General features: G+C 52.7%; 11 protein-coding genes across 11 annotated transcripts; 6 read left to right on the forward strand and 5 right to left on the reverse strand.

The window, feature by feature from the left end:
* Positions 1-64: 64 nt before the first annotated feature.
* A1O1_02985 (uncharacterized protein) lies at positions 65-466 on the forward strand (the record flags this gene model as incomplete). The annotated part of the gene is made up of 1 exon (XM_007723893.1): positions 65-466. One exon carries the CDS (start codon positions 65-67, stop codon positions 464-466), a length of 402 nt encoding a protein of 133 aa, XP_007722083.1.
* A 986-nt stretch (positions 467-1452) lies between these two features.
* A1O1_02986 (uncharacterized protein) lies at positions 1453-2634 on the forward strand (the record flags this gene model as incomplete). Its single annotated transcript, XM_007723894.1, has 1 exon — positions 1453-2634. One exon carries the CDS (start codon positions 1453-1455, stop codon positions 2632-2634), a length of 1182 nt encoding a protein of 393 aa, XP_007722084.1.
* A 786-nt stretch (positions 2635-3420) lies between these two features.
* On the reverse strand, positions 3421-5178 carry A1O1_02987 (uncharacterized protein; the record flags this gene model as incomplete). Its single annotated transcript, XM_007723895.1, has 1 exon — positions 3421-5178. The coding sequence occupies one exon, from the start codon at positions 5176-5178 to the stop codon at positions 3421-3423; it is 1758 nt and encodes a 585-aa protein (XP_007722085.1).
* A 611-nt stretch (positions 5179-5789) lies between these two features.
* Positions 5790-8210, reverse strand: A1O1_02988 (uncharacterized protein; the record flags this gene model as incomplete). The annotated part of the gene is made up of 4 exons (XM_007723896.1): positions 5790-6900; positions 6953-7746; positions 7803-7941; positions 7999-8210. 4 exons carry the CDS (start codon positions 8208-8210, stop codon positions 5790-5792), a joined length of 2256 nt encoding a protein of 751 aa, XP_007722086.1.
* A 1658-nt stretch (positions 8211-9868) lies between these two features.
* A1O1_02989 (2,3-bisphosphoglycerate-independent phosphoglycerate mutase) lies at positions 9869-11490 on the forward strand (the record flags this gene model as incomplete). Its single annotated transcript, XM_007723897.1, has 2 exons — positions 9869-9899; positions 9959-11490. 2 exons carry the CDS (start codon positions 9869-9871, stop codon positions 11488-11490), a joined length of 1563 nt encoding a protein of 520 aa, XP_007722087.1.
* A 1163-nt stretch (positions 11491-12653) lies between these two features.
* A1O1_02990 (eukaryotic translation initiation factor 3 subunit K) lies at positions 12654-13604 on the reverse strand (the record flags this gene model as incomplete). Its single annotated transcript, XM_007723898.1, has 2 exons — positions 12654-13212; positions 13435-13604. The coding sequence occupies 2 exons, from the start codon at positions 13602-13604 to the stop codon at positions 12654-12656; spliced, it is 729 nt and encodes a 242-aa protein (XP_007722088.1).
* An 825-nt stretch (positions 13605-14429) lies between these two features.
* On the reverse strand, positions 14430-15933 carry A1O1_02991 (uncharacterized protein; the record flags this gene model as incomplete). The annotated part of the gene is made up of 2 exons (XM_007723899.1): positions 14430-15715; positions 15765-15933. The coding sequence occupies 2 exons, from the start codon at positions 15931-15933 to the stop codon at positions 14430-14432; spliced, it is 1455 nt and encodes a 484-aa protein (XP_007722089.1).
* Positions 15934-16623: 690 nt separating this feature from the next.
* On the reverse strand, positions 16624-17951 carry A1O1_02992 (uncharacterized protein; the record flags this gene model as incomplete). The annotated part of the gene is made up of 2 exons (XM_007723900.1): positions 16624-17465; positions 17513-17951. The coding sequence occupies 2 exons, from the start codon at positions 17949-17951 to the stop codon at positions 16624-16626; spliced, it is 1281 nt and encodes a 426-aa protein (XP_007722090.1).
* Positions 17952-18353: 402 nt separating this feature from the next.
* Positions 18354-19503, forward strand: A1O1_02993 (uncharacterized protein; the record flags this gene model as incomplete). Its single annotated transcript, XM_007723901.1, has 3 exons — positions 18354-18404; positions 18432-18757; positions 18804-19503. 3 exons carry the CDS (start codon positions 18354-18356, stop codon positions 19501-19503), a joined length of 1077 nt encoding a protein of 358 aa, XP_007722091.1.
* A 31-nt stretch (positions 19504-19534) lies between these two features.
* On the forward strand, positions 19535-20218 carry A1O1_02994 (uncharacterized protein; the record flags this gene model as incomplete). The annotated part of the gene is made up of 1 exon (XM_007723902.1): positions 19535-20218. One exon carries the CDS (start codon positions 19535-19537, stop codon positions 20216-20218), a length of 684 nt encoding a protein of 227 aa, XP_007722092.1.
* A 393-nt stretch (positions 20219-20611) lies between these two features.
* A1O1_02995 (DNA mismatch repair protein msh-2) lies at positions 20612-23478 on the forward strand (the record flags this gene model as incomplete). Its single annotated transcript, XM_007723903.1, has 2 exons — positions 20612-20635; positions 20698-23478. The coding sequence occupies 2 exons, from the start codon at positions 20612-20614 to the stop codon at positions 23476-23478; spliced, it is 2805 nt and encodes a 934-aa protein (XP_007722093.1).
* Positions 23479-23682: the final 204 nt, after the last annotated feature.

Genomic DNA, 23682 nt, shown 5'->3' on the forward strand with positions numbered 1-23682 from the left:
TATACTTACGAGTCCGGCCAACAGGTGTCGAACATGCACATCCTCCGCGGCGTGGGTGACGATGATGAAGTCGGCCGGCAAAAAACCCAAGACCACATCTGTTGCCGCCGCCCCACGATCAGACTGTCCTCCGGACGTCGAAGAACTCGGCCGCTCGACCTGGACGCTCCTGCACAGCATGGCGGCCACATACCCGGCGAATGCGCCGCCCGAGACGCAATCCGTCATGCAGCAGTTTCTGTCGACTTTCTCGAAACTATATCCGTGCTGGGTCTGCGCCGAGGACTTCCGCAGCTGGCTCGCCCAGCCGGGCAATGAGCCGAAAGTCAAGGGCCAGGATGAACTGGGCATGTGGATGTGTCAGGCTCATAACGCGGTCAATGTCAAACTGGGCAAATCCGAGTTCGACTGTACACTGTGGAAGCAGAGATGGAAGGATGGCTGGAAGGATGGGAGGTGCGATTGAGAGGCTGAAGATAAGGGTGAATAATGCTTTGCATACGGGTAACCGATGGCTGGATGGATGTGTATGAACAGAAAGACACAAGAAAAGAAGTGTCACGGTCTGGATTGAAATGGATGATACCCCCCTCTCAAAACGAAGAAAGAGAAATTGCATTGGTTGGATTAGACTTGGGGTCATTTGCCTTGTGGAAGGTACTTCATACATGGCAGCATCAGCGATAGCGCATCTCCTCTCATGGTGCTGGCAGACCAGACTTTTTTATATCGGGTATAAGATACAGGTTTGTATATAATGAATGGCGGCAACTGTGACTTTCGTTGGACTCAACAGGGCATCTGGTCACATCAGTAGTCAGTTTTCCAGCTCTCTGAGTATGTCACAATTGGGCCTCGAAGGCTGTTCGTCAAGTGGCCACACCTCTCATCCTCTCGAGGGTATAAAGAGGATATAAGGCATTTGAGAGAAATAGAGTAAGTAGGCGTCGTAGAAATATAGAATACTAAGTAAGGCACGAAAAGGGTAAAGAACACCACTAACTCGCAGACTAAAATGGACTAAAATACCATTAGCATCATCAAAGCCTAAAGAGGCGTATAGAAGAGTCCCAAAGAGGAAGCGAAACGAACTAGGAATTGATCCACCAGAAGCCGTCGTATCGTATCGCTCCACCTCATTCTTCGCTCGTGATTTCTCCCTTTGTGTGGTCTGTTGTGCTGTTGCGTGTTTGTTGCCTGTCCCATCATATCATCTCGGTCACATATCTGTCTGTCTATCTAGATCCCCAGTGCTGCATTTGCGTGCGATCCGCTTGAGGGGGTCGGTGAACAAAATCAACACCTTTGTTTTTATCAAGCCAGCCTTTTCTTGCCCCCTTTTCTCGGTTGGCCAGATTTATAATACAACATACGATGGAAGCAAGGGATGAAATGTTCTGATCGTTTTCTCTGTGGTGCGGCTACTACTCTTGGTCTATTGTTGCTTCTACTATGCCCCTACTCCGCAAGACAAGCCTCATCTCTCTAGCCCTGGTCCTACTGGCCGCGATCTACCTAATCAGACATGTCTACCTGGTGTCAGGCCCCAGATATCTCTACGGCCAAGATGGGCTTCTCTACAACCCTGACCTCTTCTCGCCCGGGACAGTCAAACCGGCCGGTCAGAACTACTCGCGCGTGCTGGTCATGGGCCACCTCCGCAGCGAAGACGTGAGCTGGGTAGCGACCGAGCTGCCTGATCTACCGACCAAGATCTACACCGTGGACGCAGAGGAGGATGCGAACGAAGAATCGGCTTCTACTTCTACTTCTGACTCTGGATCTGGATCTGGTTCTCCCTCCGGCTTGCCAGCCAACAAAGGTCACGAAGCAATGGTCTACCTAACCTACATCATCGAGCACTACGACGCGCTCCCGGATGTGGTGCTGTTCTTCCACCCACACCGCAAGACATGGCACAACAACATTTTGTTAGATGTCGACAGCGCGACGACGATCAAGCTGCTCAGCGACGCGCACGTCGTGCGGCAAGGCTACTTCAACACGCGCTGCCACCTGGACCCGGGCTGTCCGGACTGGCTGCACGTCGACCGGCCGTGGTGGCGGCACGACCTGAAACACAAGCCCGAGGAGCCGGCGTGGACGAGCGCGCTGTTCCACGCCCTGCACGGCGCCGACGTGCCCATTCCAAAAGCCATCTCGCAGCCGTGCTGTGCCCAGTTCGCCGTCTCGGGCGAGCGCATCCGCCAGCGTCCCCGCGCCGACTATGTCCGCTACCGCGACTGGCTGTTGGCCACGGACCTGGACGACCGCACGTCCGGCCGCATCATGGAGTACTCGTGGCAGTATATCTTCACGGGCAAGTTCGAGTTCTGCCCGTCCCAGCACAGATGCTATTGCGACGGCTACGGCATCTGCTTTGACGGCGAGCGCGGCTTGCAGACTTGGCTGGACACCGTCAAGGAGAAGGAGAACATCGACCGCAAGCTCGTCGGCGTCTGGGATCATGGCGGCAACTTCGCCGCGGAGAAGTATAAGCGTCTCGCCCGGGACAGGAAGCATCTCGCCGACTTGTTGGACAGTATGCGTGAGCAGGCTCTGCGGAGGGGCTTCGATCCGAAAACGAGGGCCGAGGAATGTGGTCGTGAATGGCATGAGGGGGATGGATTCTAGTCATACCAACATTGACTTTGAGGGGTCTATTCTTTTGATACCGTGTCGGGTTAGCAACGTTGTTTGACAATGCAGTGGGAGCTGGCGATCCTCTTGGCTTCAACAACTTCAGGACACGACACGGTTACATTCGACCTCAACTTCGGGGGACACGATCTCGTCTTGGTCTCGATCTTGGTCTTGGAGGGCTGTATAGTCGTCACGGCGGGCTCGACACCCGCACCGGCAGCTCCCAAGTCCTGTTTCGGCCGGCCACATCGAAAAAGCGCATCAGGTCTGGATGAGAGCGATTGCACGAGAGAAATGGCGCTTTTCTTGCTTGTCCACCACGAGAGCCGCGATCCTGGACGCATCTATATCAGGATGATCGAATCATGTTATCGCAAAATTGAACAGTTCATGATATGCATTTCATGGGTAACGACAAGCAGGTGTCGTGTAATAAATAGTATTACTGACCTCGTAGTTCTACCTGACATAGAGTGTCTAGAGGAACATGACCCGGAACACCAACACGCCGCGGCCCATTTTGCCTTGTTTCGTTCAGAAATGCTACTCCCATAAAACAACACGCACGAAACAGTTTCCCACCGGCCTGGTGTGGAAGTTTCATTTGTTGTCACCTAACCCACCTGACCCGACCTGCTCGACCTGTCCAGCCCAATTCACGCCCTTTCCCTGTCGCTTTTGATACTCGATACATGCACACAGAGAGAAAACGAACCCGTCGGTGATGGTCACCTTCTGCACTCTCCTTTGGTCATAGTGGTAGATGATGGTCACCCGTCAATAGTTCATCACCATCTCGCCCGACCCAGGCTTCATATCATTCGTCCCGTCATAATTGCCCGTTCCGTAGTCATCTAGACTCTTGTAACCTCCTGGGCCTCGATTGCCGCCGCCTCCACCGCCGCCGCCCCTTCCTCGAGTGGCTGGTCCTGAACCTCCGCCGGCACCACCACCACGTTGTCTCGGGTTGGCGTTCTGACCCTGATTATTGTTGTTGTTGTGGCTATTTCGACCTCCACCAGACGCGTTCGGGTTACCACGATTGTTGAACTGACTCTTACTGATGTAGTTCCGCTGTGAGAACTTTCCGCCTCCAGCGTTGGCTCCGTGTTTGGCAGGCCAAGCAGCTCCATCGGCCCGATCCCCGCCACCACCAGCAACACGAGCGTAATTCTCCTTGTTTCTGTTGTCCGAATCGTCTGGGACGTATTTGCGCTTGTGACCACCATCGGCCTCAAAGCTGTTTTGATTCTTTCGTGCTCCAACAGAAGCAGACTGATGTACGGGGTAATCGACCTCCTCAATCCTCAACATGACCTTGTCGCCGACAGTGGTTTCAAACATGAATGCCTTCTCCGGAGCGACCGGTTGCCAGTTCTGAATCCTCGCCGCATCCACTTGTCGGGAACCTTTTCGAATGGCAAGGACAACGAGAGGCGTGGGATCTTGGGTGTAGATCTGGGTTTCGGTCACAGGGGCCACTCGAGCTGCCCAGATACGATCTTCGAATTTGGCAATGCCAGTCACTTGCCAGGTCACCTTTTTCCCGCGCCCGCCAACCTTCTTAAGGGTGTCTTTACGAGGGTAGTATGGAGTAATGAGGATGCTGGAAGCGAGCAGGCGCACCTCGCCCGAATCGATCTGGTGCGGTGACGCGTTGCACAGGGTGATGAGACGGGCGGAATCGCTTTGGTTGATCAGGTACCCAAAGTATGAAAATTGCTCGACAATCTTCAATTGTTTCCGGACACTTTTGGTCGGATTCGGGCCACCGGTGGCAATGGCATGATTGTGACGGTTGATGGCTCGTTGCACGACCTCGACCTCGGTCTCGGGGTTGAGGGCCGATCTCAGTTCACATACATGAATGACTTCGGTGTTGATCGGTTTTCGAGGAGGAGGTGGCTGGTCTGTAGGATGGGAAAGTAACGACTTGTTCAGGCGCTCAAAGTAGTCGCGGAAACCCTTGACATGTTTCGGGCGATCTTCGTAAATTCGAATCTCCTCCGCCTGTTTGTATGTGAAGACCAACTCCTTCAAGAATTCTTGTTTGAAGCTCATGGTCGACTCGAACCGCTGGCCAGAAGGACCTACTTCCGGCTTCAGCACGACCAAGTCGAAGTCGAGCTTTTTGGAATTGACTATTCGGTTGATCAGGTCGGCGAAATTGGTTTCTGACCTCCCGGTCAGCAGTACAGTGACCACGTCTTTGGACTCCACGCTCATCTCGACGAGTTGTACGATGGTCTCATTCCACCATCCCTCCCAAGCACGAGGCTCTTCCTTTTCGATGCCCTCTCCTGTTGCAGCGAGGATGCTAGCGTCATGCCACCATCCTCCATATGCCAGTGTCTCATAAGCCTGAAGCATTCCGATCGCAGGCGGACTCCATATCTGAGGGTTTGGGAGAGGACTGCTGAAAAGGGTGTTGTCGAAGTCGTAGACGTGGATGGCCTTGACAGCGGATATGCCTGGAATATCCTTGCTCTTGCATGACCAGCGCTTGAGGCTGACGAGGGAATATGTCGACTTCATGGTGAGTGGGCGCGCCGAGGAATACAATACAAGGCGAAAGGATGAGAACGATCGGGCTGACGACAATGCTGGTCATCTGCCGCGGGGAGCGAAGGAGATGAATCGAAGTGATGGTGGCAGGCGCATCGGGCAGTCAGTGGTGGAAGGAGCGGCTGCTAAGGCGGTAGAGAGTAGAGTCTTGTCGGCACAAGTCGAAGCAAGAGCAAGAGCAACCGTCGTGCTAAGAAGAACCAGTTGAGATATCTCACAGTTGATTCTACAACGAAGTGATGTGTGTAGAGACTACAATATTAGGCAGGCAGGCAATTTGTTAGTTGCTGATGATGATTGGAGCGAAATGCCTGCACAACTTTTCTCTATCTCTCTCCATCAAATCCCCAACTTCTTTCCCCCTTCAAGTTCCTTACTACGTAGTAGTATTGTGGATTCAGCCTCGTCGCAACGTCAACTATGCACTTTTGTCTTATTCCAGCACACGAGTCATTAATGATAACGCCGGATTTTGATCCGGAGCATCCTCGCTCTGATCAGTATTCGTCGCCGATACATCCCCTCCTACTTGGACACGCTTCCTACTCAAGTCGATATCCTCCGGCTGTCGTCCTACCCATTCAACCAAAAGCCCTCTTGACCCCCATCTCGTGCTCTCCTCTCCATCCATGAGGCTGTGGTGCGTGTACCGGGACATCAGTGAGACCCAGGTCGTCGCCACATCGGCTGGTCACCTCTGACAACAAGTGCCGGAAAATTCTCCACGCCCGGTACGCCGACAGAGACCCTTCGGCCATGCACCACAGGTAGGCCATCGCCTTGCGCAAATGGTCGGCCAAATCGCCCACTTCGTTTTTGAAGTGGGCGGCGTCAATAGACAGCTCCAACAACAGTACTGCCGTCGCCTGTGCCACATAATGGAGAAGCGCCCACCAGGGAAGGAGCTGGTACGCTTCGTGGGCGCTGGGATTGTCAGGGATGATGGCCAACAATGACATCGCGGCGTGCACACAGGCCCTCGCAGTACTTCGATTGAAGTCCTGCGACCGAACGGACTCGTTCTCAATCTTCACCTCACACAAACACGGTCGATATAGAATCATCTGTAGGCTGTGATAGTACAAGGCCAGTTCGACCTTGACCCTGGGGTCCGTGTTGGTGGAGATGGAGCTCTGCATGGCCAGCTCCTCGGGGAGATTGTCCGCCCATCTCCTCATCTCCGTCTGCAGTTCACCGATCTTGCGTTGCGTCTCCGACCACGAATCCGCCGACGATCCACTGTACAACTTCGCCGCTATCTTATCACTGAGACGACAGAGTTTCAGTCTTTCGGGAAGGTATGCCGGTGATATGTTCTGTCCCACAGACGCCAGACTCTTCCACGGCAGCGCTCCGGCGCCCATACTCTGCGGGATGTTCCGGCTGGCCCTCAAGAAGTCGAGCCAAAGCTTCCTTGATCTTTCCAGAAGCTGGGGCTCGCTTCCGTGTACAGAGCTCTCGCGCTCTACGTATGATTCCTTCAGTAGCTCGACATCCACGGTCATATCCGCGGAACAAATGGCCTTGGGCCGCCCCACGATTTCACATAGCAGGATTTCCAGACTGTACAGGGAATACCACGTTCGCGCTCGGCGTTCTCGATCCTCTCGGCTGACACTGGGATCGGACACTCGCAAGTGCAGGCCGAGTGCTGTCGCATGACGGATGGCCTGCCCTAGAATATTCCAAGCCCTAGAATGGTTGTTAGAGGGAGGTCGCATTGAAAGCACTACCCGTAACTCACCTGGTCACCGATCCATTGACTAGTAGGTAGAATGTGAGTAAACCGATGCCCTGCACCCTTTCAATGTCCGGGTGGTCGAACAAGATCCTGTGGTCGATTCCAAGGGCGCGCGCTCGCGCATAGTATACAAGGTGGCCGTCTGGCTTGTCCGAGGGGTCCAATTTGGTGATCTGGAGCCACAAAGATCCGACCGCCCAGACCAGGTTGGCCATGGCCAGCCAGCGCCGTTCGCTCCATGATGGCATCTTGTGCCGTGGAAAGTCAACCAATTCCCGAAGGAAGGGTTCGCGAAGGACGAATTGGAAAGCGCCTTGCATCGCGTGGAAGTATGCTTCGACCAGCACCACGGCCGAGTCGCCAGGCGGCCATTCGTACTGCTCGACGTGGTCTTCGTCAATGGCCAGCACATCCGTGTTGTCCATGAAATAACTGTAGTCGGGCACGGTGGTAAGCTGATGACTGATCTCCGACACACCAATGTCTGGAACCGTCTGGTCGCCTCCAGAGCGGACACACTCAAAAGCGCGCCGGATCCACGACATCTCGGACATTTTGCCCACGAAGCCTGTCGCCCCCGAGCCATGGTCCAGGTCAACGACTTCGGTCAATTCCCCTTGGCGCCCAGGAGATCCAGCACTGGAAGCTGTCTTGTTCTCGCCGGACGGTCCGGTGCCTTGCTCCTTGGATTTTCCACCAGAATCAGTCATGGACTGCCATTCCTTGGACGTGCTGGTCATGCTTGGAGACCTTAAACCTTGGTCTTGAGGATCATCGGAATAATCTTTCGGCGAATACTGGAACGCAACTTTAGTAACAGTCTGGGCGTTTGACAAGTGTCTAGGGAAGTCACCTTAGTCAAAAGATCCAGGACGTTGGCATGCTGGTCAAGGGGAAAGTCCGGTCTCTCGACCAGCGAACGAAGAGTGGAGAGCAGGCGCGTGTTCTGTCCTTCCAGCTCCTGGATACGACCAATGCTTTCCACCAAGTCCCTGCATAGCTGTTGATTAGTACAAGTGCGATTGAGATCCAGAAAGGGGGGAAAGTACTTTTTGTTGCGTTCCCGCTTACGGTCCCCGTAGAAACAGGCCGCATTGTCTTTGGTACACTTGACGCATCGATCTCCTCCCGAACACTTTGTCCTCATCAACCGACAACGGTCACAGGCGTGCGACGTACGGACCTTTCCGAAGCCAGAGCTGTGCGGCGACGGCGGCGGTGCAGGCCGACGCCAGGAAGAATGGCTCGGAATCTTCTCCATGGTCAGACCTATGTCGTGTCTTTCTTAATTCGTAGGGTAATCGAGGGAGTGGCTTGGTCATGTACGTCCACATACGCGATGGCTGGACACCGCCAATGAGCACCGTTGAGTTGTACGCACGACAGTGGACAAAGTGAACAACAGCTAGATTTTGCGGAATATGCTTCGATAATAATCATAGGGAATATCAATATATCAGGAGTGAGGGCTTCGACTTCAGGAAGGACGAACAAGCAGGGAGATCGTCCTGGGGTGGACTCAAGAGCATTCCCATCTTTCCATGGAAACTATTTCCGGGCGATGTCAGGCCTAGGGACCTAAGTAGAAAGATGCGCAAGGCATGATCAACAGGTCTGAAAAGGCCCATCGTCTCATTTTTTTCGCTCCTCGCTCCTCGAGTGCTTGTATCTGGCATCGGGCCATTGATGCCTCGTTGCACCACCCCTGAATGATTCAGTGACCTGGCGATGCATGCGAATTCGAAAGGCGGCGATGGTGTTTTTAAAACTCTGACGGAGCACAAATTTGTGATTCCAGAGTCCATTCCCGCGCCAGGGCTTGTATCCACTGTCCGGTGTCCAGGGTTGTTCACGACTAACAAGATTGTAGGGGCGGCCAAAGCACAGTGTAAGGTCGACACCCAACCATCTGTGGTGAAGGCGGGGTCAACAGATCTCGATGGTCCAAGTCTGGTCTGGAGCGATCACCGCCGAGGTTACCTGCACAGCCTATAGTCAGGTAAAATAGCAAGCAGGTACGTAGTAGGCCGTCGGCGATGGTGGCTTGCAAACGTGGTTCTGGCCTAACCGTGTCCGTTGAGCTCCTTAGGGGGAACCCTGGGCATTTTTATTCATCTCTGGTGGCCTTTTCTGTCGGTGACGCACGGCAAGTCCCTGGAATCCCTGACAGCCTGACAGCATCGAGTGTATCTGCGAGGCGCGAAACCCCATGGCCGATACGTATGGTCGACCGGGACATTTTTGAAGACGTCTTTTCTATGCTTGATGTTCGTCAGGGCTTCTTTTACAAGGTTTTGGTACGTGTAATCATGGCGTTAGTTGGGGTAGAAGCGAGGAGACGTAGCTTCAAGTGGTGTGATGTTTTTCCGGACCACGTACAAGCGATATGGTACCTAGGTGCTTCGAAGCAAAGACAGTGGTTTCGGGAATGCAGGTAACTAAGAGCAAAGGCCGACGGTGAGATCAGAGAGATCGACGACTCGCACGGTCAGCACAACGGTGAGCTGAATGATAAATTGGATAGACACCTAACAGTACCATAGTATAGAGCATAGAGCATAGAAGTCATTTCGCTATGGCTGTGGGAGTTGACTGCGACTGCAGGCAGGCGCAGGCGCAGGCGCAGTTTGCAGCCTGTGACGTTCATTCACCTTCAATTGGGCTCCAGTCTGGCAGCTTCGAAAAGAAAACACCCACTGGCACTGGCACCAACTCGATTTCGACCCCGCCAACAGCTGTGTTCTCTCCTAAGTTACTATTCCAAACGATTCATTGATTAATCCAAACCTTGGTGCAAGGAAATCGCTGCAGCATATCCACATAAGGTAGAAAGCAGCTTATTACTTCTCAATCGTCGCTCTCTGAATTCTTTCTTTATTCGCTGCCAGTCTCCCCGATTCCTATAAATCCCGGTTCAACATGGCGAAGGTCGACCAGAAGGCTGTTCTGAGTAAGTCACCCACCTCGATGTCGCTCTGAAGAGGGATGGGCATTAACAGCCACTGCCAGTCGTCATTGACGGATGGGGCATTCCTTCTGAAAAGTCGCCTCCAGAAGGCGATGCCATCGCCGCAGCCGAGACTCCTGTCATGGATGGTTTTGCAAAAGAGGGTTCTCAGACCGCGCAAGGTTATACCGAACTGGACGCCTCTGGGCTCGCGGTCGGCTTACCCGAGGGTCTCATGGGCAATTCTGAGGTCGGCCATCTCAATATTGGCGCAGGCAGAGTGGTCTGGCAAGATGTGGTCCGGATTGACCAGACAATCAAGAATGGGAAAATGAACAAGGTCGAAAACGTGGTCAAGTCCTTTAAGAGAGCTGTCGACGGCAATGGAAGGCTCCATCTTCTCGGTCTGGTTAGTGATGGAGGTGTCCACAGCCACATCAACCATCTCTTCTCTCTGCTCGAGGTCGCCAAAGAGCTCAAAGTCCCAAAGGTGTTCATACACTTCTTCGGTGATGGCAGAGATACCGACCCCAAGAGTGCCGCCGTCTACATGCAACAACTGCTAGACAAGTTGCAAGAGCTAGGAGTGGGCGAATTGGCTACGGTCGTTGGTCGCTACTACATCATGGATCGTGACAAGAGGTGGGATCGTGTGGAGATTGGCATGAAGGGTGTAGTCACAGGCGAAGGAGAGGAGTCATCCGACCCCGTCGCCACGATCAAGGCCCGCTACGAGAAGGGGGAAAACGACGAGTTCCTGAAGCCAATCATCGTAGGTGGGGACGAACGAAGAGTCAAGGATGGCGACACTCTGTTCTTCTTCAACTACCGCTCTGACCGGGTCAGAGAGATCACCCAACTCCTAGGAGACTACGACCGATCGCCCAAGCCCGACTTCCCCTACCCAAAGGATATCCAGATCACGACCATGACCCAATACAAGACCGACTATCCCTTCCCCGTCGCCTTCCCACCCCAGCACATGGGCAATGTCTTGGCTGAATGGCTAGGCAAGAAAGGTGTCAAGCAGTGTCACGTCGCCGAGACCGAGAAGTATGCACACGTGACCTTCTTTTTCAACGGTGGAGTCGAGAAGCAGTTCGAAGGAGAAGAACGGGAGATGATTCCCAGCCCCAGGGTGGCAACTTACGACTTGGAACCTCCTATGAGTGCCCAGAAAGTGGCGGACAAGCTTAGTGAGAGGATATCCACCAAGAAGTTCGAGTTCCTCATGAACAACTTTGCCCCTCCGGACATGGTCGGCCACACGGGGGTCTATGAAGCCGCCATCAAAGCTGTTACCGCCACAGACGCCGCCATTAAGACTGTGTATGAAACCTGCAAGAAGGAGGGCTACATCCTCTTCGTCACCGCTGATCACGGCAATGCCGAGGAAATGCTGACCGAGGAGGGCACCCCCAAGACCTCCCATACTACCAACAAGGTGCCGTTCGTGATGGCCAATGCACCGGAAGGATGGACCTTGAAGAAAGAGAACGGCGTCCTTGGGGATGTGGCACCAACAGTCCTGGCGGCCATGGGCCTGGACCAACCTGAAGAGATGACGGGGACGAGTTTGCTGATCAAGAAGTAAGTGGACCAAGTTGAGGCCGAGGTATTCTCGGCAATATCTTTAGCCAGGCACGGCGTCATTGGACCAAGATTGCGAGCGTTGTAGTACCTAGAGACATGAGCTGATGAGACACGAGAATAGACGAAAGGCTAGCACGCTGAACCCCGAGGCTGAGGAATAGCATCCTCGAACACCTTTCGCAATCTGCACTAGAGTCTTGACAACGCAGAACATAGCTTTGGTGAATGCTCGACTGGACACGCATATACTTCAGCAAGAAAATAGACCTCAACCGAGAGAGTCGCGACACCCACAAAACAATAGACGACGAGGGCATAGACGTCGAGGAGTATAGCGAAGTGCTGCTAGCCGGCATACCTGTCACCGCTATGTCTGGGTGCTTTGGTATAGGTGTGAATTTATGGTTCGAGGGGCAAGGCTGACTGCTCCATGCACGTCCATTCGCTCGGGTAACATTGTCACAAGCCGTTATATGCCAATGGACGACGGGGTTGGGCATCTACAAAAAGTATATGGTGTGCAGATGAAGAATATAGAGAGCCTCCGAATGTTCTCCCAAAAAGGCTAGAATAGCTTGCCTTTCTACCTATAGTCTTTTAAGAGGCATATTCCGCACCTTATCACTGACTGCTTCAGCTTCAGCCTTATCGTGTGTATATGTATACGGAAACCAGTCAATTGTGCAAAGACACGGCATGACACGCGGGTTTGATTGCATCTGCTATTTTGTAGACCTGATCATTGAAGCACTAGTTGCTTTTCCTTTTTCACCATCTTCTAACCCCTTGTCCGTGGTAGATTCATCACAACCTGACAAACACATGCTGCCCATCCGGAGATAAGCTGGCACGCTGTAAGCACTGCCAGAACAGAAGAACAGACCCACGCCAGAAGCGGGACCTTGAATATTCAAGCCACCATGATACTACAGCAGAACTGCGCTGCGCAGCTGCTTGGGATGGTGGCTAAGCTAATTGAAGCAGCAGTGTTGGTTTCAATCTCATCCCACGATTGATTTCGTCGCGGTCCGGTCTTGAGGATTTGGAGCCCGGTCTCACCCGTGGACGGAAGCGCGTCCTCCTCGACGAGCCTCCGAAAGATAAAGGGAGCTGGCTCAAGGGTGATATCGATATGGACACAGCCGCGCCAAGTTCATTTCCATCTCACGCAGGTGCCTCGTAGGCTCTCCTAAACACACGGCCAAACATGTCCACGGCCACTCTTTCGCCCTTTACCTCGCTCTTGGCCTCGTTCTCCGCGTTCGCCGGAATATCGACTTGTTGGCCATTCACCCTCCAGCCACAAGCGGTCTGGGCGAATTTGACCAAGGGATCTGCCCGCAGATCGAGCCACGCGCTGAGGACGCCCAGGTCGATCTGGCGAAACGTCTTTCCCACCTCGCCTGCAATCCGGATGCGCACCAGATCTTCGAATCCCGCCACATCCGCGTAGAGGTCGGCATACAGATCATCGGACTCGAGCGTGGACCAGAACACATCGTACTGCGCCGACTCGAGCAGCGTGTTCAGACGGGTGAGCTTTTGTATCGATTCGGTGAAATCGGTGGTGGGCACCGACGTGTTTCCCGGTTGGTAGGGGATCGTCGAGGGAGGGAGGAGGGCGAGACAGAGAGAAAACGCGGGCGAAGGGAACACGGTCAGCGCCTTGACCAGGATGTTGGTCACCGTTTCCGGGTGCAGTAATTGTGGATTGAATTGGTACCTGTTGGAATCGAGCATGTCAGTGTATGTTCGCCAACCGTGAAACCCAACTTGAATGTCATGCACACAAAGCAGTGCGATCCGTGTGTCAGATAGAGCTAATAATTCAAATCTCCATGTTTCCCCTTGGGAACGTCAGGTAATAGGAAACGTGGTATGAAAATTCTCTTCATCATAACACTTGAACAGCATCACATCCTGTACTGGGGCGCCCTTCACTCACAGCTTCAGCAGTGCCAGACACGCATAGGCATCAAAAAATTTCTCCTCGCATTGTTGGGTGACGTATTCTTGGAATGTCGTCGTCGTCTCGGGGTTGTATCGGTTGAGGCCGTTGAGGATTTCCTCAATGTGCGCCGGTCGCTCTTTGCACTTGTCGAAGGCTTGCGGCATCTTGAAGGCTTGTATGGCTGTGTGTATGGTCTGCGTCTCAGTACCACCAGGTCTTCCGCTGACTTCTAGGGAAGGGGAGAACAGTCAGTCGATACGCTTGCTTGCGAAATGTAGTTTGTAGAATAATGAATGCGCGCATCGGGTTTCAGACATCTTCAAGATCTTGTTGGAGTTTGGGGCTCAGGTCACGTGGGAAAGATCTGCCAAGGCTTGATACCTTTATCGGCACGTGACGCTCCTTTTCCCATCAACTACATCGAGTGCCCTTCATATGTTACGTACCTACAGGTACTGTGGTATACATGAGTCTAGGTAGGTAGTGTCTTTGTACTGCCAAATTCCTCCGTGAGCAACCCTCGCAACGTCGAGATCGGATCTACCTCTCATCAGTGCGATAGATGGCCTCAACAAAGGGCTGGGTGCCGACGACCACCGAGCATGGCGAGATAGCGGCCTACTGGATGAAAGGCATGGAAAATGGGAGTCCTTCAGGGATGGTCTAGAAGCATTGTTGGTCTTTATGGATACCTACTCAGGGCCCGGCGGTGTGACGTGAACTCCTGTGCTTGCGGCCACTGTCGTTCTTCCATCCAAATAGGGAGTAACTTGGTCGAGGCCATCTTCATATAAAGGCAGCCTCGTTTTAGGTCAATCGTCCTCAATCCTGCTCTTCTCCAATGCGCATTCCTCTCAACCTGCCGGTCGATCGATTACATCCCGATCCCGATCCCCCCAATCAAGGAGTTGTGCTACCCATCCATATGGACGTGCCTTGGATCAAGGGACCAAAGTCGCCGTCTGGTTGCCTGAGAACTCCTGTCCTGGTTATGCTGTTCCCGTACCGACCGTGGCGTCGTCCGCTGGCAGAGGACTCGGAGCATCCATTGCGGTTCCAGCAGTAGGGGACAGCGGAGGAAGTGCTAGCTGCCCTTTACGAGGTATGGCTTTCATATCGTGTTCGGTTTGGCACCACCGACCCAATAGGGTGCCGATCATTCCTGGGTGCGCTTGACCGGCGAGATGCTTGATATGGTCGGAAAGTTCCTGCGGCTGGATAAATACTCTCCAGACGTGGTCTGGGACATCTTTGAATGCCTCGATGAACCTCTGATTCTTGTTTCGCTCCTCCATGTGCGGCGCATCGAGCACCTTCCTGATGTATATCGCCTTGATCCAGCCAGGATACTTGGCATACATCTGGGCGTACGCCTCTGGATCTGATTGCGTTGAATTACCAACGCAGATGAACTGCCGGTCTGGAAGCCAGGATCGTATCTTCTCAATCCGGCTTGTCTTGTACTCTTGCACGCCAGCAGTGAAGGATTGTAGCAGGCCACCAAAGTGCAGCCATCGGGCATCACGAAGGATAATCGTCCCAGGCGGATAGTGCTCGATGAGGAACTCGCGGAGGAACGGATACAGGTTGTAAGGTGACGCCGACAGGTAGAACCAAGCGGGTGATCTGAAGGACTCTGCAAGTACTTTGTAGAATTCCTCCATTCCAGCAACCGTCTTGGGCGTGTCGGTGAACGTGAATCGCAGGATTCCCGCAGGGCTAGGGGTCTGGGTGGTTTTGACCGTATCGTCGATGTCGGAGATGATGGCCCAACCCTCAGGACCAACATAGCGTGTTTTGCAACTCAGGCCTGGAAATTGCTCACCCTCACTCGTGCAGGTGATAGTCTTGCCGTCAGCTTCATCAGAGCCTCCGACCGCCACAGTTTGGCTACTGATACCATCGGAGCCGGAGGGCCCGAGCACTCGTGTCTGAGGGCTTCCATCTGCATCGGGCGAAGGAATGAGAATTTCCACCGTACGTGCTGGTGCGATGGTCATCAACAGGGGCTTGAGACGTTCCTCCATCCTCTTCCGGGTCTCGGGGTCCCGAGCGGTGTTGTCGCCAAGTCCCATAACTTCTGCAAGGCCATTGAGAGACTTTGTTTGGTCTCTACCTCCCGAGCCAAAGAAATAAGAGACAAATTCGGCTTCCCATGGCTGAGCCGTATCATCCCCTTGTCGGGTAGGTTTGTATGCGGTGTTGTCAAGGACCCATACTGTGTTGTCCCTAGGACAGGCCTTCCTGCCAAAGGGGTTGTGCGAGCCTAGAAAACCTGTTCTCGAAATCAACTGTTGGCCTTTGGCGATGACATGGAGTCTTACTCATTCTCTTGTCAATGAAGCCCATCTCCGACCTGGCATAACGTTTCGGCAGTCTGGCTTCGACTTCCGAGAAGTTTGCATCTTTGCGAGATTGAGCTTCAAGGAGAGATTCACTCGCCTTTGGTTCGACACGGTTGGCGCGTTTTGACGAAGTCCATGTTCTGGGCATGATGGATGGAATAGTGAAATACCGGTAGGCTTGAAGAGATATCAATGAGTCGAGTGGCAGTATGGTCGTGCTAATAATGATATAGGGAGAATGTAATACAAAGGATCCGATGGAGGGTGATGAGGATCGACTGATAGATGAGATGGAGAGTCAACAGAAGAAGATCTTGAGAAAAGCAGGTAATCCATGGTCGCTGGCCGCAGAAGGTGCCGAACGCTGTTCCAGTAGCCACGATACTGACAGCGCCGTCAGTAGGCAGGAGCAGACCACACAAGCACCACGTGGAGACTGAAGAGATTGTGTGCATTGGCAGGCGAGGGAAGATAATGTCCATTTCATGATCGCCCTAGATTGTCCGGGTGTAAGTACTTTCGGTTGACCTTGAAGTACTAGGAGTTCGGACGGTGCAGATTGATCTCAAGGTCACGCTCTATCCCGTTTCTTGGATATCACTTCTTTGATTACCTCCTCATCATAGCCTAAGGTTTCCCCAAAAGGGAGCACGTTGTTAGTAGATACTCATTGGAGGATAAGTAGAGATTGGGAGACTGGATCGACCATGTATCGTAAAGCGACATAGCAAAGCTCTCAAAGGAAGACCCCTTAACTTTAGACCTACCAGCCTTCTTGAACTTCTCTATCACCCTGCGCTGAAAATCCGCTTCTTCCAATTCCACGGCCCTCTTTCTACTATTCTATGTTCCTTGATGCGCTCTTCCACCTCTTCTCGTTCAACTCTCCAAGTTGCAGCAGGTACAGTTCTAGTTCTCTCGCGAGTCCTGTGAACTTGGCTTCACTCTCACGTTCGTCTTCACACGAATTGTTGCCGACCCTGTCCTCAGATGTGGCATCTGCAATTGAGCTGTGACTCTGCTTTGTATATTCCTCTTCATCTTGCTCCTCGTCTTCTTCGAATCCCCGAAGAGCAAACAATGCTAACTCTTCCAGGTGTTTCCCAAGGTGCCGTTCAAGCGACATGACAGGTAGCCTAGCTCCACAGCGCAACAAGCAATCAATATTGTCACCTGGAGCGAATCCTGACAAAAATCTTGTCTGAAGATGTTGAGACCATTCGCGACGACTATCATATAGTCGATTCGAAGTGGGGCAGTCAGAAAACGCGCATATGTAAGGCATCAGATCCTTGAAAACATGCCGAATCCACGCACGTCTGTCTGCCACTGTTATGAGATAGTAACAGTATGGACATTCAAATGGCTTCCCGCCGCTCGATTCTTTGGGAGGGCGTGGAACCGTGAGCCGATCACCACCTTCCCAGAGGCTGGGGGCGTACGAGGTTTGGGAAAGACCTGCATTCAAGCCCGTCTCGGCGAAATCAATATCGGTGTTCTGAAACTCGGTGGCAATTGTTTCCGAGAGACGTGTAGAAACAGCATCGGATTGATCGATACCTTTTCCGAGCTTCGCATGGTGTCTTTCACGATATTTCAATGCTGCTCTGCGTCGTGAATTGGCTGCTCCCAGGCGGTCGGCGACAATGCGGGGGCCTGAGGATACTTGTGAGCGACGTGCTGTTTGTCATAAGGCTCAAAGGCTGTAGTGTCCAACTTCTTGGTACCTATAAGCCTGTCGTGTTGTGCCGGGCAGCGGATAATCATGCTGATCTGGAAGAGGCAATCGACAGTGGTGACAAGACCAGTGTATATCTGCTGTGCTTCGGTCTCGTCGTCCTCTTGAAGTGAGAGGTCTTCCACTCCATAGTCAACACCATTCAACAACTCATCCAAGTCTTGAAGATTCTGTCGCAGTCGCTCCAGGAGCTTAATGGTCTGGCCTTTGATATGCGATGCATCTCTCAGTCGATAATCAAGGGATGACTGCCCGGTTTGATGAGCGCCGATATTGGCCGCCCAGAGACGCAACCTGCCAAGTTCATCGGTCCACAAGTTCGTGGGTACTTCAGCCGCATAAGCTCCCAATTCGGCGCGGGATATAAGAGTATCGAAGAGCTTCAGACTGTCCACAAGCAGAGACGAGATGAAATTGGGATTCGCCATTGTCAGAAGAGTCCAATCCTGCTTCGTCCCGCCGTAGAGGCTTTCAGGCGCGGGAAGGTCCGTCGCGCCCTTTTATTCTAGTATCCACAAACCAACTTCCTTTTGCAACACCTTGAATAAGGCAAAGGGTGGCACCGCGTCTGGACACCTCGCAGCCGATATAGCTAGTAGAGGAAACTGGGGTTTCGCCCATCAGTTGTCGTGTAAGCTGAGGCTGCACACTCACCAATCTCTCCCCCAATGAGATTGGGCGCGAAGCAGGGATTGTCCTCGGTCTTTTCCAGAAGAGAGGGCAAGGAGGGGTACGGGAAATGAGTACACAGTCTCAGCGCGCAAAACCCTCGCTTCTTCTCACCCTCGGGTCCACCACAGCAAGAGATCGTAGGGCAAGAAACCGCCACGATGACTGGCATCGAGACAGCAGGCGTCGTGCTCGCCATTCTTCCATTGGTCGTGAATTAACTTGATGCGTACGTCCAGGGCATCGAGACGTTGAAAGGGTTTCGGACCAAGCGATATCGCCGACGTTTGGAGCAATATTCAACACAGCTGGGGACGCAACATGTGATTCTCCTCAACACGCTTGACCAGGCGTTAGAAGGCATTGTGGACTACGAACACGAGGTTGCCGAGCTTATCGAGAATCCTCGGGGTCCGTTGTGGAGGGATCCTGTGTTCCAAAAGAAGTTGGCGAACAAGCTCGACCGGAACTATGATGCTTTTATCAGAACGATGATTGAGCTGTCGGCTTCGTTGGAGGATCTGGGAAAAAAAAACTCGGTCTTGAGGCTGGAGATTCTTCAAAGGTAGGTTTTTCGTGCACGGAGGATGATGGATGTCTTCTCTTTTCAGCTTCTCCTGGTTCTCGGTTCAGAGAGATGTCGATTTGTTGACAACATGTCGCCAGATATACTGGAACGACGCTTCAGTGGTTGAACGGGAGATCAAAAAGCTCAAGGACGTTCTCTCGCAATCCGTGTATGCAAACTTGCTCAGAGACATCGAAAAGGCAAATACGGCGCTCAGGACGCTCTTCGAACAGTCGCGCCAGCTCCAGGAAAGTCGGCGGAAGCATCCAGTCTCCAAAAAGCCGTTGTTGAAGCACAAGGCAGCGAGGAGACACGCCATGAACCTTTACAATGCCGTCGTGCGAGGCAAATACTGGAAATGCCCATGCAGAGATTCTCACTGCGTACATCTTCGCATCGAGCCGCTGGCGTTGGACACGGATGAGGACCACGAGGCGAAACCAGCGATGTCAAAGCTGCGGATAGCCTTCAGCTCAAAGACACCTACCGCAGGAAATGTGGCGGCCTGGCAATGGCATGAAGTCGAGACAATTCCAATGATGACGGACACGCGTGCTGTGACGACACATTCGTTGCCCTCCTCCCTCTCCATTACTCCTCAAACAACGGCTGCAGGAAAAGTCCGATTCGCAATTGTCATGCCGTCCTTGAACAGCCTGCCCTGGCCCAAACTGGAGAATCTGCCTCCATCCCTGCCGATTTCAGACATATGTTCCACCTTGGTCAAAGCCAAAATGGACTAACTCGTCAAGGAATATATTGGTTCCATCTCGGATGGATAGCGATCCGTCGAACCAATATTATCTCTATCTTGTGGAGAAACTTGATGACAGTCCGGAGACGCAGTCGTTGGAGGACATATTAGGTTCTTCTTTGGGGACTGTCGGATCTCGCATGGCCCGCGCAGGCTGTATGTTGAGAGGACGGAATCGCTTGTTCCTGGCTGCGACTCTTGCCTCAACCGTGCTTCGTTTCCACGGAAGCTGGCTCAAACCCGAATGGAGGAGCCGGGATATCCTGTTTCCAAAAAAGATGGGAAACGGTAAATCCGTGATCGAACAACCTTACCTGTCCGGTCACCAGATAGCCCCCTTCGGTGCGACGGTGCCGACCACAAGCACTTCGACAAGCGCGCTCATTCGCAATGAAGTCTTGTTTCCGCTTGGACTGGCATTGGTCGAACTCTCTCTTTGCCAGACCATTTCCGCTCTGAGGATTCCCGCAGACGATGACCCCGTGGAAGCAAACGCAAACCTGAAAACTGCCGTCCGGGTTCTTGACGATGTCTACTTGGAGAGCGGCGGCCACTACGGCGATATAGTGGCCAAGTGCCTCTTTTGGACCGAAACCAGAAAGTCAAACATTGGCGACGAGTTCCAACAGCTGGTCTTCCAAAACATTGTCTCACCACCTTTCGATGATCTCAAAGTCTTTGAAGGGAGATCTCGTGTCTTTTAAGTGATTGATAGGGAGCTTTCGGAGGAACAAGTTATAGCATATGCTCCCTTTTACCTACCTCTTGTTGAACCGCCGTAGTTGTGGAAAGGCTTACCTAGCTGATATAGCTCGGTTAAGAAAATGAATGATGACCGTATACTAGTATGCCAGTCTTGTTCTTTTGCGTATGACGGGGGTTGTCTCTTCTATGGAGTGAAACCAAAGGTCGAAGTTCAATTTGAACTTGAAGCTGACCTAAATTGCCAAGAAATCGCGTCAAGCGGCGAGTGGCACTTTACGCGTCGAGTTTTAAGCGTGTGTCCTGCGACTTTGATAGCGCGTCGACCTGCGATACACTGCAGGAGGGTATTTTGAGTGCTACACTCACCGAAGCAACCAACAAGCTATTCAAAGATGGCTTCGAGGCCGGAACTCAAGGTAAATAGCCGCTGCTTTGCTCCTCATCCCTTAACCTGTCCAGTTCTGACACTATCCATAAGGTCGACGATGAGGGTGGTTTCATCCGCAACTTTCGCTCGCTACCCCCCAAGCCTGACGGGGACAACACCATCCGTGTCTTTGACCGGACAGACTGGTATTCTGCACATGGGGAAGATGCCGAGTTCATCGCAAGAACGGTCTACAAGACCACTGCGGTGCTGAGGAATCTTGGACGCAGCGACAATGCCCTTCCCAGCGTCACCATGTCGACCACGGTTTTCCGCAACCTTCTTCGAGAAGCACTTTTCAAACTGGGCAAACGAGTTGAGATCTGGGAGGCGAGTGGAAGAGGACAATGGACATTGGCTCGCCAAGCCAGTCCTGGCAATCTGCAGGCGGTTGAGGAAGAGCTGGGATCTGGGCTGGACAGTCAGGGCGATAGTGCTCCAATAATTCTGGCGGTGAAGGTCAGCGCGAGAGCAGGCGAAGCCAGAACAGTCGGGGTCTGTTTTGCAGACGCCAGCGTTCGGGAACTTGGCGTCAGCGAGTTCCTCGACAATGACCTCTACTCGAACTTTGAGAGTCTACTCATTCAGTTGGGGGTCAAAGAGTGCATCGTGTCCAGCGACAGCTCCAAAAAGGACCCCGAGCTGGCAAAGATCAAACAAGTCATTGACTCATGTGGGATCGCCATCTCGGAGAGACCCGCAGCCGACTATGGCACCAGGGACATTGAACAAGATCTCGCCAGACTCCTGAAGGGCGAGAATGCAATCGGCATGTTGCCTCAAACAGAGCTCAAGCTGGCTATGGGCAGTGCAGCAGCCTTGATCAAGTACCTGGGGGTGCTGACAGATCCTAGCAACTTCGGCCAGTTTCGACTATATCAGCATGACTTGAGCCAGTACATGAAGTTGGACGCGGCTGCATTGAGGGCGCTTAACCTCATGCCAGGACCCAGGGACGGATCGAAGAACATGAGCTTGTTCGGCCTCTTGAATCACTGCAAGACTCCCATTGGTGGCCGTTTATTGGCGCAGTGGCTGAAGCAGCCATTGATGAACCGTTCTGAAATCGAGAAACGACAACAGCTGGTGGAGGCTTTCATCAACGATACAGAACTGCGTCAGACCATGCAAGAAGAGCATCTCCGTTCCATCCCCGATCTGTATCGCCTAGCTAAAAAGTTCCAGCGCAAAGCTGCCACCTTGGAGGATGTGGTGCGCGCCTATCAAGTCATCATACGGCTGCCTGGCTTCCTTGAAGCCCTTGAAACGGTGGTTGATGAGCAATATCAAGTCCCGCTCGCAGCACAGTACACATCCAGGTTGAAGGAGCTGTCCAATTTTCTAGGCAAGCTCGCGGAGATGGTCGAGACGACCATCGATCTCGATGCACTGGATCGTCATGAGTTCATCATCAAACCGGAATTCGATGACAAACTGCGCATCATCAAGACGAAACTCGACAAGGTGAAACACGGCATGAACGACGAGCACCGCCGTGTAGGCAGAGATCTCAACCAGGAGCTCGACAAGAAACTCTACCTGGAAAACCACCGAGTCCATGGATATTGCTTCAGGTTGACCCGCAATGAAGCGGGTTGCATCCGCAACAAGAGTCAATATAAAGAAATCTCGACCCAAAAGAATGGTGTCTATTTCACAACCCAAACACTGCAGGAACTGAGGAGAGAATACGACCAGCTTTCCAGTTCATACAATCGGCAGCAGTCATCACTTGTGTCGGAAGTTGTCACTGTCGCCTCCTCTTATACTCCCGTGATCGAACAACTTGCAGCCATCATTGCTCACCTGGATGTGGTGGTCAGTCTGGCCCACGTTTCCGTGCATGCTCCCACAGCGTATGTGCGGCCAAAGATCCACGAACGGGGCAGTGGAGATACGATATTGAAAGAGGCCCGTCATCCATGTATGGAAGCTCAGGACGACATCAACTTTATCACCAACGACGTGGAACTGAAACGTGACAGTTCGAGGTTCTTGATCATAACCGGCCCCAATATGGGTGGCAAGTCGACCTACATCCGTACCATTGGATGCATAGCCCTGATGGCTCAGATTGGATGCTTTGTGCCCTGCAGTGAAGCCGAATTGACCATCTTCGACTGCATCCTGGCCCGTGTAGGTGCTTCGGACTCACAGCTGAAGGGCGTTTCAACCTTCATGGCCGAAATGTTGGAGACAGCAAATATCCTGAAGAGCGCGACACGGGACTCGTTGATCATCATTGACGAGCTAGGTCGAGGTACCAGTACATACGACGGCTTTGGTCTCGCATGGGCAATAAGTGAAGAAATCGTGGCCAACATTGGAGCTTTCGGCTGCTTTGCGACTCATTTCCATGAATTGACCGCCCTCGCGGACAAATATCCTAACGCTGTCAAGAACCTACATGTGGTGGCGTTTGTGGGTGAGCAAGCAACGACCGCGGTCAACGGCGACAGTGAGGCGGCACCCAAGCGGCAAGAAGTCACGCTGCTGTACAGAGTCGAACCTGGAATCAGCGACCAAAGTTTTGGAATTCATGTTGCCGAGCTCGTCAGATTTCCGGAGAAGGTGGTCAAGATGGCGAGGCAAAAGGCGGAAGAACTGGAAGACTTCACCGCAGTCAAAGGAGAACAGAAGCAAGCACAATATTCCAAAGAGGAAGCGGAGGAGGGCAGTCGTCTACTCAAAGCTATCCTGAAGAAGTGGAAAGACCAGGTTGAAGGACAGGACATGAGCAAGGATGAGAAGCTCCAGGTGATGAGAGATCTGGTCAAGAGTGACGAGAAGCTCACCGCCAACCGATACTTCCAGTCCGTCCAAGTATTGTGAGGCAATGGATGTTTGAACAGATTTCGACGGGTTAGGCGTTGGTCCTGAGCGGGGAGTTTGGGAGTCATTGTCGCAACATCAGAAAAAGAGTGCATGGTGTTGTTACAGGTCGGTTTGGTGTGGAAGAAACCTTTCATGGCAGACTTTTTGCTGCTAGATTGCCAGATCCAAGGTGGCAATATGTTACCTCTGTACTATACAGAA

Source organism: Capronia coronata (genome assembly GCF_000585585.1).
Source record: "Capronia coronata CBS 617.96 chromosome Unknown acBCG-supercont1.2, whole genome shotgun sequence".
In the NCBI taxonomy this organism is placed as follows: domain Eukaryota; kingdom Fungi; phylum Ascomycota; class Eurotiomycetes; order Chaetothyriales; family Herpotrichiellaceae; genus Capronia; species Capronia coronata.